The sequence below is a fragment of the Thunnus maccoyii genome, chromosome 3 (genome assembly GCF_910596095.1).
Source record: "Thunnus maccoyii chromosome 3, fThuMac1.1, whole genome shotgun sequence".
NCBI classification, from domain to species: Eukaryota; Metazoa; Chordata; class Actinopteri; order Scombriformes; family Scombridae; genus Thunnus; species Thunnus maccoyii.
The window spans coordinates 15,705,346-15,721,624 of record NC_056535.1 but is presented as its reverse complement, the minus strand read 5'-3'; the positions used below and the strand labels follow the sequence as shown (position 1 = coordinate 15,721,624).

Here is a 16,279-nt window from a genome sequence, read left to right as displayed (position 1 = left end):
TCTCAATCTAGGTCACAGAGCATCAGGGGGCAACACGCCTGGCTCATTTAGTCTGTGAGTCACACTGGGCCAGGACTGCTGCTGGGGATCTCTCTCTCTCTCTCTCTCTCTCTCTCTCTCCCACCCATCCCAACAACATCACTGCCTTGCCTCTATCTGTCCCTCTATCAGTTTTCCTGTCTGTCTGTGCTGCCATATTATTGTAGTTTTAGCAACATAAAAACCACAGAATTATTTTACACTTTAATCATTCTCAACAAATCCCACCAAAATACCAAAACCAAAAATGCATTAGTCTGTGTCTCAGTACTTTCTGACTTCCCTAGCCTGCTTGTAGTGCTTAGCCACAAGCCCATTCTTTCCTAAGATCTAAATCTCTAAAAATGGGTCACAAATAAATAGTTACAATTTTTGAAAAAGCTCCTTCATTTCTTGAAACAGCTGGGCACTGCAGTGTTTAGCAAACATTACTCAAACAGAAGTAAATAGTGCATTTGTTGGGGACTATTTACTGCTGCGGAATAATACGCATTGAGTTTTCATTGCACCAGAATGATATGTGTCTATTTTAACTTTAACTACAATGCCCATGTTTATTTCAGTGGAGGAACATGTCACCCAGTGCAACAGTGTGGCTCATTCGTTGCTGCTTTGGGTTTTTTCATGAGATTTCTTGACAGTCCAAAAAAATGAAGTATATCTTTAGTCTTCCTTAAAATCCTTAAAGGCTGGTGGGTTGAAAAACACTGACTGTACGCATTTGCATATGTGTCACTGTGCTTATGTCGTGTATTTATTTGTGCGTGTGTGTGCGCATGCCATTGACAGGGACAGGAAGGAAGCTGATTTAGCCTATCTATTTAAAAGCTCATTAACTGCTGCAGAGGAGCTGTCCTGTGATCTCCAGCCAGCGCTAGAGGCCACGGACTTGCTTTTACACCACGGAAAGAGGGACTCTTCTGCCACCCATGTCACAAGAAACGCAACAGCGGGGTTTATGTTTTTGGAGATGAATCATGAGTATTATATAACACCTTATGTGTCTAATGTCACCGAGCATACACACCCACACACACACATAAACACTGCACACACACACACACACGCACGCACTGCCAAGAATGCACTGAAGCTTTGTGTACAAAAAAGACTGAATAATTTAGATGAGACATGAGCGCACACCTCCACACAGACACACACTGTCAGCTGGGTAGCTGAACCATCTCACTTTCAAGTTCACAGTGAATCAGCCTCTTCTGGCTGTAATTTGTGCTTCACTAAATCCTCTGATAATTAAAATTAACCTTCCTCTGATCTGTTTATTTTCTCGCTACCGCAGTTTGTAACTAAAAGTAACTAAGAAACGTCAGCGAGGGCGACAGTGTGTGATGGAGGGAGAGGAGTAAGTAGTGGTCAGGTCATTGTGCCGTTCACTGAATTATTCAAAAGTGCCAAGTAGAAGTAGCTGCAGTCCGACTGGCTGCAGCACGTGCTTCAGACTCTCCACACCAGTGAGTCCACTGCCATTTAATCCATGTTTCTTTCTAGCTCACACGTTACTTTCTCCTTTTTATGTCAAACTGACCAAACTCACTTGTGCTGTTATGTCAGTCTGTAGATGTTCAAATGAACTAGAGCTGCATCTAATGGTTATTTTCATCAGTGGGGTAATATTTTGATAAATTGTATAATCTGTGAAATGTGAAAAAATAGTGGAAAACGGCTGCCACAAGTAGGGCTGAAACAATTAGTCAACATTAGTGGGTTGACAGAAAATTATTAAAATTATTAATCATTTAAATCCCTCATCAAGTAAAAATGTCAAACATTCTCTGGTTCCAGCTTTTCTGATGTGGAGATTTTCTGCTTTTGTTCTGTTTGGACAAAATTATACATTTATACAAGATGTCACCTTGGGCTCTGGGGACACAATTAATTGATTACCGAAAAAGTAATCTGCAGATAGTCGTTATTTGCAGCCCGAATCACAAATTCCTGCAGCCCAAGGTAATATCTGCATACTGCTTGTTTTATCTGACCATCAGTCCAAAACCCAAAGATATTCAACAACATGATGATATAAAACAAAGATAATTAGAGCATCTTCACATTGGAGAAGCTGAAACCAGTGAAGGCTTAGAATTTATAGTTTGATCAATTACTTTTTGTGGGTTCATTTTCTGAAAATTGACTCATCAAGTTCAGCACTATAATGAACAAACGATTACCAGCGTGCTACTGTACATGTGCGTCATCTCGCTGTTCGTTTCACAGTTGCCTCCTAATGTGTTTTATGTGTCAGCAGCCGCCCTCACTGAACGGTGCTGGTCTGTATCATCACCATGGTTTTACATCTCATGTTCCCTCATGCAGCACCACATGGGCAGGGTTGCTATGGACACAGCCCATGTGGTGCCCCCACGCCCTGCCCCCAAACCCCACGCCCCCCACCCCCCTGCTAACACACTCACTTTTTGAGTTTTCCATAAACCCTTCCTGGATTAGAATACAGTATGTCGGAGCGGCACTTACAGAAACACAATCGAAGCTCTGCTAAGCTGTTAAAACCATTACGGAGGAAACATGAGGTTTCAGCCACCCAGTCATAACTTGTCAGCGAGGTCTGTGCTATTCCCAAGACCGCTGCAAATGTGGTAGAGAAATGTTGCTGCCTTTTTTTTTTTTTTTTGGCTAAATATGGAGGATACAACCTGTATATCCTCTGCAGCCTTCAGTATCCCATAATCCACAGTGCTGGTCAATGAATTCAAGAGATTTTCATCCGCTCGTAAAGTCAGGAAATATCACATGTATATTTTGTTGAGGAGCCGCTCTTGATGCTAAAACCAGACATAAACTTCTTGTGGGAAAAAAGTAGATGTTTTGTGCATATATTAACTTTATATTATATTTATTTATTTATTTATTTATTTTTACCAAAAATCGGTCCAATAATTTTACCTTCTCAATAAAGGAGGAGGTGCAGGTTCAGCGGTGCCTTCAGACCCTCTTGATGGAAACACCTTCATGACACATGACCTTTGAGGGAGCCAGTCTTTGAATTTGAACACAACTATTGAGTCTTTCTAGACCTTAATTACATTTGTGGAGCCACTTATAAAGAAAACAAGACGTACATTGTGACCTTTCCACTTCTTCAGTGCTGTGGAAAAACATGAGTGAGACGGATTTTAGGAAAATATATAAGAAAACTGTGGACTTGGTCTATATGTCTCATACAACATACTGTGGTATTTTAATTTTGTCATCAGTCAGAGTATTTCATAATTTGTTGCCAGTATTTCTGTCGGCTTTGCTTGTTAAATTCAATTGAATTCTCAGGACAAGGCAACATTACTAGACACATGCAGTCAGATGATCAGATGTCCCAAACTTAATCCAGTTTTTTAATTATCTGAAGTGAAATGATTTACCGGACCTGGAAGAAGGTGCAGAATTGATAAAGATAACATGGACTTTTTCTATTATTCTATTATTATTTTGTTATTTGATTGGAATTGTTTTAGTGGAGCAATTTCATTTATTGTTGAATTTACTGCATTCCTATTGGACCTTTTGTTGGATTATAAACCAGTTGTTGTATTTGGATAAACTCTTCATGCCGTTTCCCCACCAATGGCTCATCTCACAGGAAAAGGAATCTCTCTTTAAATTTCCTCTCTTTATGTTTTTTCCATTCCTTGTGTTCAAGGAGTTTTTCAAAGAGTTTTCCCTTTCTTTCCTGTAGTGCTTGGGCTGGGTCAGGAATTGTTGCAGTTGTAGGCTTGTAAAACTACTGAGATACTGTATGTGGAAACAGGCTGTACAAATAAACTTGACAGGACTTGACTTGACTGCAGCATCTGCTCACTAGATCAGCTTTAGTGACAGTGACAAACAGTACAAGTGCCGTAGATTTTACAGGCAGCATTTTACACCTTTTCCCCGAAGTAGAACTGTCACTGGGTATATTTTTGTTGATAGAAATGACAAAATAAAAAAAATAAAAAACTCCTCCACGTAATGTTCCAATTTAAATCTTCCCTACAGAGACATCTGTGTCACAAATGTCATGGCTTACTCTCAGTGTGTCATACTAGTGTGTAAATCTCACAGGAGAATACGCTGTTGTTGGAGTTATGTTGCACATGTAACAGCTTTGAAACTAAGTGCTGAAGTGTGTGAAGTGTAGGTTGTCAGGTGTGTCCACCACGCCTTCTTTCTCTCTGTCTGCTGAGCAGCGAGAGAGAGAGAGAGGAAAAAGTCAACAATAGGAAGTAGAAGTAGGGAGCCACCGCCTGAGTCATGACTTATTTTCCGTTAACTCGCTGTACTTCTTTTCTGTTCGGCTTTTTAACCCCTGTTATTACTTTTACTGGCCCCCAAGGGCCTGCGAGTGTGTGTGTGTGTGTGTGATTGTGTGTGTGTGTGATTGTGTGTGTGGTGTCGTCACTCCTCGTCTGACTTGAGTTTCAGTGTGTGGAATGAAACATGATTCACTCTGTTACCTGAGTTGGCCACACCCTGCTCGCTACTCCAGAGAGAGAGAATCATTTGAGACCTGCAGAGAGTGTGTGTGTGTGTGTGTGTGTGTGTGTGTGTGTGTGTGTGTGTGTGTGTGTGTGTGTGTGTGTGTGTGTGTGTGTGTGTGTGTGTCATAGGGCTTTAGGCCTTATAGAGTACACCTTTCCTTCACCAATGCCTGTAATACCAGTTTTATTGTCTGACTCAATATACTTTATGTACATGAATAGCTTCCCACCAAGAGCTGTAATGTGTGGTCAAAGAATAATGTGTAATTTAATAGCGTATGATAAAGACTCGCTTCCTTTTTGATGGGTTATTGCCTCTTAAACCCCACAGACTCATGGATCAGTCATTAAGAAATCATGAGATAGTTTCTAAAGATATCACATACGTCAAGATACCGTCAGACAATGTGGAATAAAATTATTTTTCAATCTTAAAGCTACTTAAAGGGAAATTATCGGGTTAACATGGATGTTAAGAGGTTAATAAAAGTTCAACAAAGTTTGAATGTGGGCTACATTTAAGTAGCACTGTTGCTCAAAATTTCAGTCACACATCATGTTCTTGTTGAGATATTTGTGCTCCTGTATCAACATGCACTCTGAACTCCTTGAATGAGATTCTTGGTCGCTCGCAAACAGAAAGCATGTATACACATGCATACACACACACTTGTCATTCCACATATGTAGCTGTTGCCACGATTAGACATGTGTGCCTTAAATTACGAATATTATGCTGTTTCAGTGCTGATGTTGACCAACACTTTCTGTGATTTTCTTTGTCCCTAAATGTAATTATGAAACCACTTTTCACATTGACTCAATATACAACACAATGAACTGTATTGCAAGTACACTTTGTTATATACGGTGGAGGACAGTCTCTTATTTCCCTAACAAAAAATAGGTAGCTGGATCTGGTTTGCCAGATCTGCAGGAAAACCCTGTCCGAGGAATAAAGATTGAGTACTGGAGAGCATGACATCATCTTCCCCAACAGGAAACATGTATGTGTGTGAAAGAGAAACATGAATGAGATGCTTTGTAGTTAACCCATACAGCATTATGTCATCTTAGTTTGATGATAAATCATGTCAAACTGTTGGTAATTTTTTTTTGTGTGTCCTGTTTTCTGTGGTCAGGCTGGTGTGTGTGAGTGTGTGGGTGATCTTTTGGCCGAGAGAGTTGCATGGCCTGCTGGGAAGAGGAGGCCGCCGGGAGGTTTTAGTTGGATGTTTGTTCTAGATAAAAATGTGCCGGCTCTTTAGGAATCAGGAAGGTTTGTTTGGCAAATAAACAACGACCTCCCCACATTGCAAGTAATGCACTTGAACTCAAATCAAATGTAGAGAGATGGCACAGCACCAGACAAAAGGGGGGGGGGGGGGGGGGACCATATGTCATCCTTTATTCTGGACCTTAACATTTCAGTCTGTTGCACTGGTCCTATAACCAAAGTCTCCATTCATATTTGCTGCTTTTAGAGCGTAATGTTCTTACAGTAGGCTACATTACAACGTCTTCAAAAAATGTGTTTTCTGTGAGATAACAGCTGGAAATTCCTGTTGTATGTATTCTAACATGTGTTTGGATCATTTTCGGTGAGCAGGTGTCGACACGTATCTAAATTGTATTTTTTTTTTTTTTTTTTGGAAAGCAAATGAGTGTGATGCGATGAGCAAGAGGAAAAAGCAGGGAAAGAGAATAGAGGTCTGTGGCTAATTACTATTCAGACAGAGTGCCTGTGGGGTAGAAGGAGAGAGCAGTCTCACTGCAATTCAAATAATCTGAGGCTAGCGAGTGTGAGAGTGTACGGGCACCGCTTTGATGTCTCTCTCTCTAGTTTGTGGAAAAAGGAAACACACGCTCCGAGCTGAACGCTCAAATCTTCCTCACCGATGCAATTGTCAAACCGTGATGAGTGAGGAGAGCTGTGGTGGCCTCATGCAAAGCCTGACTGTGACACTGAAATTGTTTGATGGTGACCTCCACCATTAGGGCAGACATGACTGGGTCACTATGGGAAAGTGGGTTAACGAGTGAGGGCCTCATCACCTCAGCGGAGCTGCGCTTTGCCTCTCAAGTAGATCCCTTTGACTGCTCACATGAGCGAGAATGGGGAACAGACGGGAACCGATTCTTGTCTGAGGTCTTAAAATAAGTTACAGGAATTGAATGTTTTATTTGTAAGGCAGCTTTCATATATAAGACCGAGCTCATGGTGCTCAGAGTTCACTGAATCAAAAAGACAACAGATATTATAACAGCTTCTCTTACTTTTCTTATTTACTAGTTTGCCAATTTTGCCACATTTTAATTTCTTCTCTGATGTTACGCGGCCATGTTCAGCTGTAGTTCACTGACAGGATGCACCACTTTTTTTTAACTTTTTTTTTGTTTTGTTTTAACTCTTCAGCTCCCACTGCTGGAGCCTGGATATGATGATGCAAGCATAAAAAAAACAGATGAATTTCAAATCATCCAGATGGAAGAGTGATTACATTGAGATTCATTTAATGCTACGCCGGCCCCTCCCCCCGTCACAGACTCCATCTCTCTCTCTCTCTCTCTCACTCTCTCTTCCTCTCTCTGTCTGTCTTTCTGCAGTGAAACTGCCTGTTCACATGAGCTAAAAATAAATCATGTGACTGAGCGAGGCCAACTGTACCGTTCATGCATTACTTATGGAAGTGTTTGCTTTTCTTCCATTTTTCCTCAGAAAAAAAAAGAGCCTCAGTCCCCGAGCAGATATTGTGTTGGAGTGCGCTCTCAGGCAATATCCTCCAAACATGAGCGCTCTCATTTTGTCGGCAGTGTGTTACTGTGCAATTTGTTGAGCCGTTGCTTTGTTGTCTACTGCCCTGAAGACCTGTGATAGATGTACAGATGCTATAATAAAAGCTAAGATGATCAATCAGTGTTTAAATGCAGGAATTGAGTCTGTGTATCGTCTTTCAGTTGAGTTATATCGAGACGATCATTTAGTCATATCATTTTGCAAATTTCTGTTGTCCAAAGCAATAATTCCAAGCAAACTGTAATAAAAAATTAAATAAGTTTAGTTTTTTCATCTGTTGATATTGATATTAAAGGATCAATCTAGTTTATTACAGCGAGGGTCTTATTTTTGTAATCTTAATCATCATTCCCATTAGTAATGGTTGGACTGTATAGATCAAGTCAATTGCTGAGATCTGAGAACACAACAACAACATTAAAAAGAAACCAGACAGGGTAGAAACTCCATCATACAGATGATTTGAAGAAAAAACAGATGAACAGTAAAATTTTTACCCAAACTGTCCACTTAGACCATCATCAAACCACAGTTTACAGAACAACATCCAGGTTCAGCTTTGACCAACTGAACTTGAAGTTTTCCTGTGCAGTGAGGGATTACTGTAATACGAACATTTTGCTCAGGAGTCTCTAAATAAAGTGGTTTAGAAGATCTTTGCTAAACTGATGAGATTGAGAGTTCATTCTTGTCTTTGGAAACCAACAGTTGGCACAACAATCTCGCAGCAAGATTCGTTAGTAGCATCTTTCGATTGATCTTTCTCTGTGGATGGAGTTTGCCAAGTTGTCATGAAATTGTATATAGTTAACTTTCCATTTTTCAAAGCACTGTAAGGATTTCAAGTTGGCTTAAAAATTGTGATTGAAATTTCAGTCTTGACCAAACTGATCATCTGACCGCTCGTGTTTCTTGCCGCATCAGACTATGTCATAGCGATGTCAGTGTCTTCCCATATCTCTGCAAATACTTAGGTGAGAACATTGTTACCAGAACTGATAGAAATTATGTCCAAAACTATGAAAATAAGACCCAAGTTATAATAAACTGGCTGTTGTGTGCCAGGAAATCCTCATTTGATCTCTATTGTGCTCTGTGGTATAACTGGGAAGACACGAAATCAGCGGGAGACAGCTTCAACCTTTCATCGCTGTGCGTCTCGGCAGCCTAATTTTTTAATCTGGGATTTAAACTCAGAGCTTCAGGAGATGATACAAGTCGCTGCTGTTCACAAAATGGGATCACCTGTCAAGTTGGCCAATATCTTACAGAGGAAACAACCCAGGCTTATTAAAAATACAGGGACGGGTTCCCCTCACATGTGAAACACTCCTATCAAACAGCTTTCTTATTGATAACATTTCCTTGTTTACTTCATGTAAATCATCCAAATATATACAGTCTTCTGGTGAAACAGTCTTGTGAAAGATGAGGTTTGAGAGCTGCCAGCACAGCCAGTGGTGGACATACTGAATGAATCATCACTGTTCAACACAGTCAGGAGAAAAGTGAGTACAGGCTCTCCAGATGGATTTTCAGTACGTGTCTAAAATCTGACAGCTTTGCCCACAGAGGAATTTGGCAGAGTCACTGCATCACTCCGGGGCCAGCAGAGAGCTCAGTCAGCCTGTGTTGGGTCTGGTGGGGTGGAGGACGATGCAGATGGGCTGTCAGCGGGGGGGGGGGATGGAGAGGGGTGCGGATTGCACACTTTGCTCGCCTGCCACTTGTGACATGGGATTCCTCTTCTGATGATGTCCCTCTTGATGCGCCGTCAGTCACCTCTGTCATCTGTCCCTCCTCGCTCCCTCTCTTCGCCTCTTCCTCCTCCGTGCACTCGTCAGTTCCGTGTTTTTGTCCGTGTGTTTCCCACCTCTCTCGTCCTCAGCTTTCATGCCTCTGTGGGTATCTCTGAATCATCCCACACTTGCCCACGCTTCCGTACGTTTCCAAATTTAGTCCTGTTTTGTTTTTCCCTTCGTGTCGTACTTCAGTCTGGATCCGAGCCACATCTTTGACGCCCTCAGCCATCTCTGGAGATTACTGCAGCACTGTGTGCATCCATCTGTGTTTCCATCTTCTCCTTTACACTGTTTTTTTTTGTTTTTTGTTTTTTTTTAACCTGTCTCTCAACTCTTCGCTTTGTCTATCTTCCTTATCGTGTTTGAACAGGTAGTGATAGAACGCATATAGACACATCATAGAAAATACATCACCCCAGAAATGTTTCATCTCAGGATCATCAAACCACTAAGTTAATACTTGAATGATTCTTCTCTCTCTGATCTCGCTGTTAAAATTACACTCATTTTATCAAGAATGTAATATCTTTTATGTAATGCAGGATTCGCTATGTTGGAAATTCATTATCTCATTACAGGCACAGATTTGTCTTATCATACCCAGTCTGTTGGTAAAATCCCTCTTATCTCTGTGTCCTTTTACAGGTGACATTACTCAGAAAGGCTATGAGAAGAAAAAGACCAAACTTCTAGCTCCCTACATCATCCATACTCCAGGTAAGAACACATCACCTCTCTATTTTCCTGGTCAAGCATAACTGTGTATCCCCAGCTCCTGCCTGTACATGAAATAATATACAGTGCCGTGTTCAAACTAAGCGACATACTAAAAAGAGAGATCAATTTTGATTTTGATTTCCAGTGTCTTATTCCAATGACTCAGTACCATAGAATCAATATTGTGCTTATTATCAATTAAATATCCCCGTACACTTTGTTGTCAGTTGTCACGTCCATGTATTTGAATACAAATGTGGGTATTTCAACCTGGGTTTCCCTTTGTAAGTATTGTATTTTTAAAAGGAAAAAAATACCACTCTGTTTTGCAGAATGAGGGAAATTTAAATTAGACTGCAGCAAATCCTGTAAATGACACTGGTATTGTGTAATAAGACCTGATAATGTTCACTACTGCCTCCTAGTGGCACCGTCTCTCTGCTAATCTGCCTCCCACCCCCTATGGCACTGATAGTGGAGCACAAACGCTGATAATTAGTTGTGGAAAATATATCTACCAACAGGTAATTAAATGGCGTTTGGAGGCTCCATCTCTTTCTAATGAATCAGATTGTTGGTTAATCAGAAGCTGGTGAAATCCACTAAACACTCCAGCCTCTAAATAGAAACGTTTCCTCGGTGCTCATCGAGCTACTAACGGACTTATTCAGTAGAAAGAATGTGACAATGTCCATATGATAGATTTCATCTAATAGTTTAGCATTATGCTGTTGTTTCCTATACTTATTTTTGTATTTGTGTATTCTTTTATTTTCATTATTGTTGAATCTGCAGATTTTAATAGATATATTATTTGGTCTATAAAATGTCAGAAAATTGTGAAAAATGCTGATCACAATATCCCAGAAACCCAAGGTGTTGTCTTCAATTGTCTTGTTTCAGTCCAAAACCCAAAGATATTTCATTTACTATCATGTACTGTATGTAGCAAAACCCCATACTTGAGAAGCTGGAACCAGAGATTTTTTGCTTAATAACTTACTAAGCAAAAGTAATGAATAGGTTAAGTAAATAGTTGCTGATTAATTTTCTGTGAATCAACTAATAAATTAGTCAACTAGTTGTCACAGATGTTCCTGAAGTCCTCAGGTACAAAGAATACTTAAATACATTGCGGCCTCTTTCAGTCAGCTGTGACTTGCTGTAGGAGCAGTGTGAAATATAGTTAATGGATATATATTCAGTATTTTTGAGCATATTTTTAGTACCATTTTCAGAGAGCAAATTGATTAAGGCACAAGTGAAGACAATAATAAAAATGTGATATTGCAGTATGTCAATTCAATTATTCTTTGGGGTTTTAGAAAAACGTGAAAAGAAATCAGAAAAAAACTGTTATAATAACAATAAATTAAACCTTAGATACAACAGTGCAATGCAGCTTAACTTAAAATGCATCCAGTTACATAATAAGTATCATCCAAGCATCATCTAGTGACCTCTACAATATCAGATACCCTGCGTAAGTTAAGTTCTCCAGACAATTGTAGAAAGTGTGTCAAAATTTTCTAAACATACCAAACTTGTTAAAAAAATTCTTTATCTAAATCATGCTTTCAAGATCATCCTTTCAGCAGATACTTTTTACATGAAGCATCGTGTTGACAGAAACAGCTGCTGTTGCTCCCTGGAGTTCGTATTAAGGCAGCGGCTATAAGGTTACGCTCATTATTCTCATGTGTTTTCTGTATTAACACATATTTGTTGTGTGTATTTGACAGTGGAGCCTCCCCCTCAGAATGATGTGCAGCCTCCCATGCCCAGTTCCTCCTCCAGCCATGCACCTCCACCCTCCAGCTCGTCCCGTTACCGTGAACGCCGCTCCCGCAGAACACATCGCAGTGGAGGAACCAGGGATGACCGCTACAGATCAGGTTGGAACTCCTACATGAACCCCCCCCCCTCCTCCGATATCAGGGGAGAAACAACATTTGGCTTGACTTTTCTCCAAAAGTAAAACACCTCATACCTCTGACAAACCGATCACTGAGGAAATAAAGTTTCCTGTGATAATTGTGCAGTGCTGAAACTAGATTAGCCTACATCAACCTCACTTCTGGAGTCTGCCTGTTTTTAAGCTCAGACACTGGCTTGTTTCAAAGGGACCAATTAAAGAAAAGAGTGTGTTTGTGTACGTGTGTGTGTGTGTGTGGCTAAGAGACAGACGGTCGTGCAGCCCTGCAGCTGGGGAGCCCCTCAGTGAGGACCCCTACTCTGTGAAAGGAGAGTGATGTCACTGCCCGGCTATGTGTGAGGAGGCTGTGTGGAGAACAGAGGAATAGTGATCTGGAGGGGAAAACCTGACGCTGGCAGGGATAAAGGAAAACAGAGCAGTAGAGTAGAGGTGAAAGAGCACGTGAGGAGGATATTAGAGCGTCTGCTAGCTGAGGTACAGACTGTAAAAGCATCCTCCCTCCAGACAGACCCACACCCTGCTGTTTCTTGTCTGAATACTCGCTCTTTTCCGGCTTTCCATTTCAACAGTTGTTGCCTCACCACAAAGCGTGCAAAATACCAGCCTGACTAATCTAAAGTCAGCCTGTTAAACTGGAGTTTGGTGGAGCGTTGTCGATGTCTCAGTTTTGTAGAAAATCTGACCAGCAGCAGATTCTGATTTGAGGATTCAGAAGGAATCACAATAAATTGAGGTATATAAAGGGAATGAGGGTAAATGAAATGGACTGAGGGCAAGTTGTTGTCTTGGGCTTCAACTATGCCGCGTAAAGGTTAAATTTTGTAGGACTGATGTGTCGAGAGAAAAGGGAGAGACAGCGGGCCTGAAGGAGAGCAGCGCAGAGCAAGGACAAGAGCTGATGATGAGCTTTTTGCCGTATAATGAGCGTTTTATTCTGTTCACAGAGCAGTTAAAGTTCAAGTACAGTAAAAGTGCGCTGATACGGTACCATTACCCAGGCTGCTTTTAAAGGAAGCTGGAGGGCCTGTCGTCACCAGTCAAGTGATATACAACAAGCAACACACAGACCTCCCTTGTTCACTCACTCACTCGCTGTCCCCTGTGCAATAAACAGCAATGAGTTAGTGAGCAGTAAATTGAGGTTTCAGACACATGTGAATTATCATCGTTTTGCTCCATTACTGTTCTCAGTGTAGTGTTGCATGACTGTATTTCTATCAAAGGGGAAGTATTGCACTGTGGGATTTTTATAGGGCTGCAACTAATATGCTGATTATTTTCTCAATTAATCATTTTGTCTATAAAATGTCAGAAAATAGTCAAAAATGACATTATAATTTCTTATATTATATATTATTCTCTAGCTCATTATGACTTCTTCAAATGTCTTGTCTTGTGTGATCAACTGTCCAAAATCCAAAGATATTCAGTTTACTATCATATATGACACAGAAACACTTCAAATCCTTTCATTTGAGAACCTGCAACCAGCAATTTTTTTGCATTTTTGCTTAACAAATGATTAAAATTATTATTTGATTAATAGTTGCCAGAAAAATAATCAACTAATTGATTAATTGACTAATTGTTGTAGCTGGACACAGCCAGGGTTGACTGGCAGTTAAACCACCATTTTTAAATTCCCAGCTTGTGTTAAAGGACAGGTTCACAGTTTTTCAAGTCTGTCTTAAAACAACAGTCAGGTACCCATATGAACAGTGAAAGAGGTTTTCCTCACTGTAATCGTTCCTCCTGTTCATACTGGCTATTAAAAGATCCCCTTTAAATGCACTTTCATTCTAAGTGATGGGGGCCAAAATCCACAGTCAGTCCACTCAGTCATTTTGGGCAAAAATGCATTTAAAAGTTTATCTGAAGTTCCTGTTGAGCTGCGGTGGAAGTATAGTACCAAAAAAAAGGGACTTTGGCACTGAAAAGACTGTAATATTGAAAGATATCTACTTTATTTGTCTATTTCAATGTTCATTTGGGCACTTGACTTGTTTTAAGAAAGACTTGAAAAACTGAACCTGTCCTTTAACCAGCAAGCATCGAGACTGAGTCTATAGCCATGCTAGCAGCTCTGTGAGGAACGCTAACTTTAGCATGCTAACATGCTCACAGTGACAATGCCAACATTATGATGTTAATAATGTTTACCATCTCAGGTTTTAGCATGTTAGCATGCTAACATTTGCTAATTAACACTAAACAGTAACATTAAAGATGATGGGAATGTTAGTCTGTACCACATTTGATGACTATACATCCAATAGTTGCCAAGACATTTCAAAATCAGCAATCTTGGTCCTTTAGGGACCATGAATGTCTGTACAAAATTTAATGGCAATCTGTATAATATTTGTTCAGATATTTCAGTCTGGACCAAAGTGATGGACCGACTTTCAGACAGATTGATGGAAATGGAAATAAATGGAAAGCTAGAAGTAGGTCCAAAAGAGAAACAACATAAACAAGTGGGACTGAGAAAACACTGCAGCAGTGGGAAACAGATTGTGTTAAGCAAAGTGCTTATCATTTTATGGGCTGCAGAGAAAGTGCAGAACAATCCTCATTAAATTGCCTCTCATCTCCCATAGCTTTCTCCAGTTATTGCTCCCCTCAAACAACCTGCCAGTGCTGTTTTCAATAAAACATTATGAAAACTCTAAAGGGTACAATTGGTTTTGTTGTTGATGATGCTGCTGTTTCAATAGTTAAAGGTTCAAAATTGCAATAGTAAACCAAAGAAGCCCTTAGTTTCTGAGGTGTGAATGTGTGAGACCTCTCTCAGTCCCTAGTTGCCCTCAGTGTTGATACGAGCTGGTATAAAACTCATCCACAGCCTCCACACACCCCACCACGCTTATCGCCACGGAGACAGCCCTCATCCTCCCAAACATGTATAAGGAATCAGCCTCTCCTGACGCTCCTGCGTGAGCGTGGATGATGGCACATTATGAGAAAGATCAATTCAAATTTATTTGTATTGCACCATCTCATACAAAAGCAGTTCAAAGTGCTTTACATAAAAACAAAATAAATAAAACAGCAAAAAATGTGCAAATAAACAGAAACATCTAGCATACATACACATAAAAACACATACAAAACAAACATACTGTACAAGCATGGTTTAAAGGATGATTTAGCCCAGAGAAATCTGTTCAGCAGAATGATGGTTATGTAATTACGATCCCCGCTGCTGCTGTGTAACGAGCTGTGCTTGATGGTTTATTTAAATGTGTTAATGTTTGAATGGAAATGATGTCCCCTGAGTTAATAGATGTGATTTGTCAGTGAGTGGGCTTTTGTTGCACGTTTTGTTACGCAGTCTTGAGTGTGTGGCTGTTCACATGGTCCTTGTAATGTGCCTGTGGGTGTGATCGAGCGAAAGTATCTGCATTTATTAGTGTGTGTGTTTGCGTGTGCGCTTGCATATGTGTGTAGGCAAGTGTGTGGGTTAATAAACAGATTCGCTCTCTCCTCTTGTCGTGGTTTCCTGTTTCAGTGGGAAAACACAGCCATCCACTTTTTTTTATTTATGACTTCTTCACTTATAACTTTCCTTAATATTCGAATATGCTGTTTCTTCTTGAACAAAGGCTTATTGAAACAAAGCTAAAATGTCAGAAATTACTGGGAAAACACTGAATGAAGCAGTGGTTACCAAGCTTTTATGCTCATTGATTCTGACTTTGAGCTATGAGCAGAACCAGAGTGTCTCTTGATGAGTCAATTTTTAAGCTTTTTTCATTGTTTCCTTGCTTTGACTCAGATCTGAAGTCACTTGGATCAAACCATTCCTAACTCAAAGTGTATTGTTCTCTCTCTTTATCTCAGATATCCACACTGAGGCAGTACAAGCTGCCCTGGCTAAACATAAGGAGGAGAAGATGGCACTGCCCATGCCTACCAAAAGGCGCTCCACTTACGTGCAGTCTCCCATCGAAACCCGCACACCACCAGGTAGGACAGGAAGAAGGACAAGTCTGCATGTCCTGTCATGACAGTTTTACAGACAGTTAGACCTTTAGTCCTCAATTCACACCTTTTTCTCTTTTGCTCAGACTCATCATCAGGTTCTGAGGATGAGACGTCTGCGCGCAGGCAGTCATCAGTGGTCGCTCCCCCGCCTCTGGTCAATCCCAACCTGCAGAGTCCGGACTCTTGGATCAACCGCTCTGTCCAGGGCTCCTCCACCTCCTCCTCAGCTTCCTCCACCCTGTCCCATGGAGAGGCCAAGCCGCAGCCGCAAAGCCAGCCTCAGGCTCAACCTCAACCCCAGTACAAGCCACAGTACCAACCGCTGTATAAGCCTCACTACCAACCGCAGTACCAGCCCCAGTACCACCCACATGAGCCACCCCACACCGCGGCTGTGACAGACATGCTGGCTCACAGTCGTATTGGTGAGGCACTGGACTGACTTTTTGTAGTTGTTGTTGTGTATTCACTACAATGCAAAAGATCCATTTTGACCATGCTAGTATTA

General features: G+C 40.8%; 1 protein-coding gene across 1 annotated transcript in view; it reads left to right on the top strand.

Annotated features, from left to right (window-relative positions):
- Positions 1 to 16,279, top strand: part of dip2bb (disco-interacting protein 2 homolog Bb) — a 40,402-nt gene that overhangs the window by 5,652 nt on the left and 18,471 nt on the right. Inside the window, exons 2-5 of the mRNA XM_042406594.1 lie at positions 9,777 to 9,848; positions 11,591 to 11,743; positions 15,628 to 15,753; positions 15,855 to 16,196. Coding sequence (XP_042262528.1) covers positions 9,777 to 9,848; positions 11,591 to 11,743; positions 15,628 to 15,753; positions 15,855 to 16,196 — 693 coding nt within the window. The remainder of the gene's footprint in view (positions 1 to 9,776; positions 9,849 to 11,590; positions 11,744 to 15,627; positions 15,754 to 15,854; positions 16,197 to 16,279) is intronic.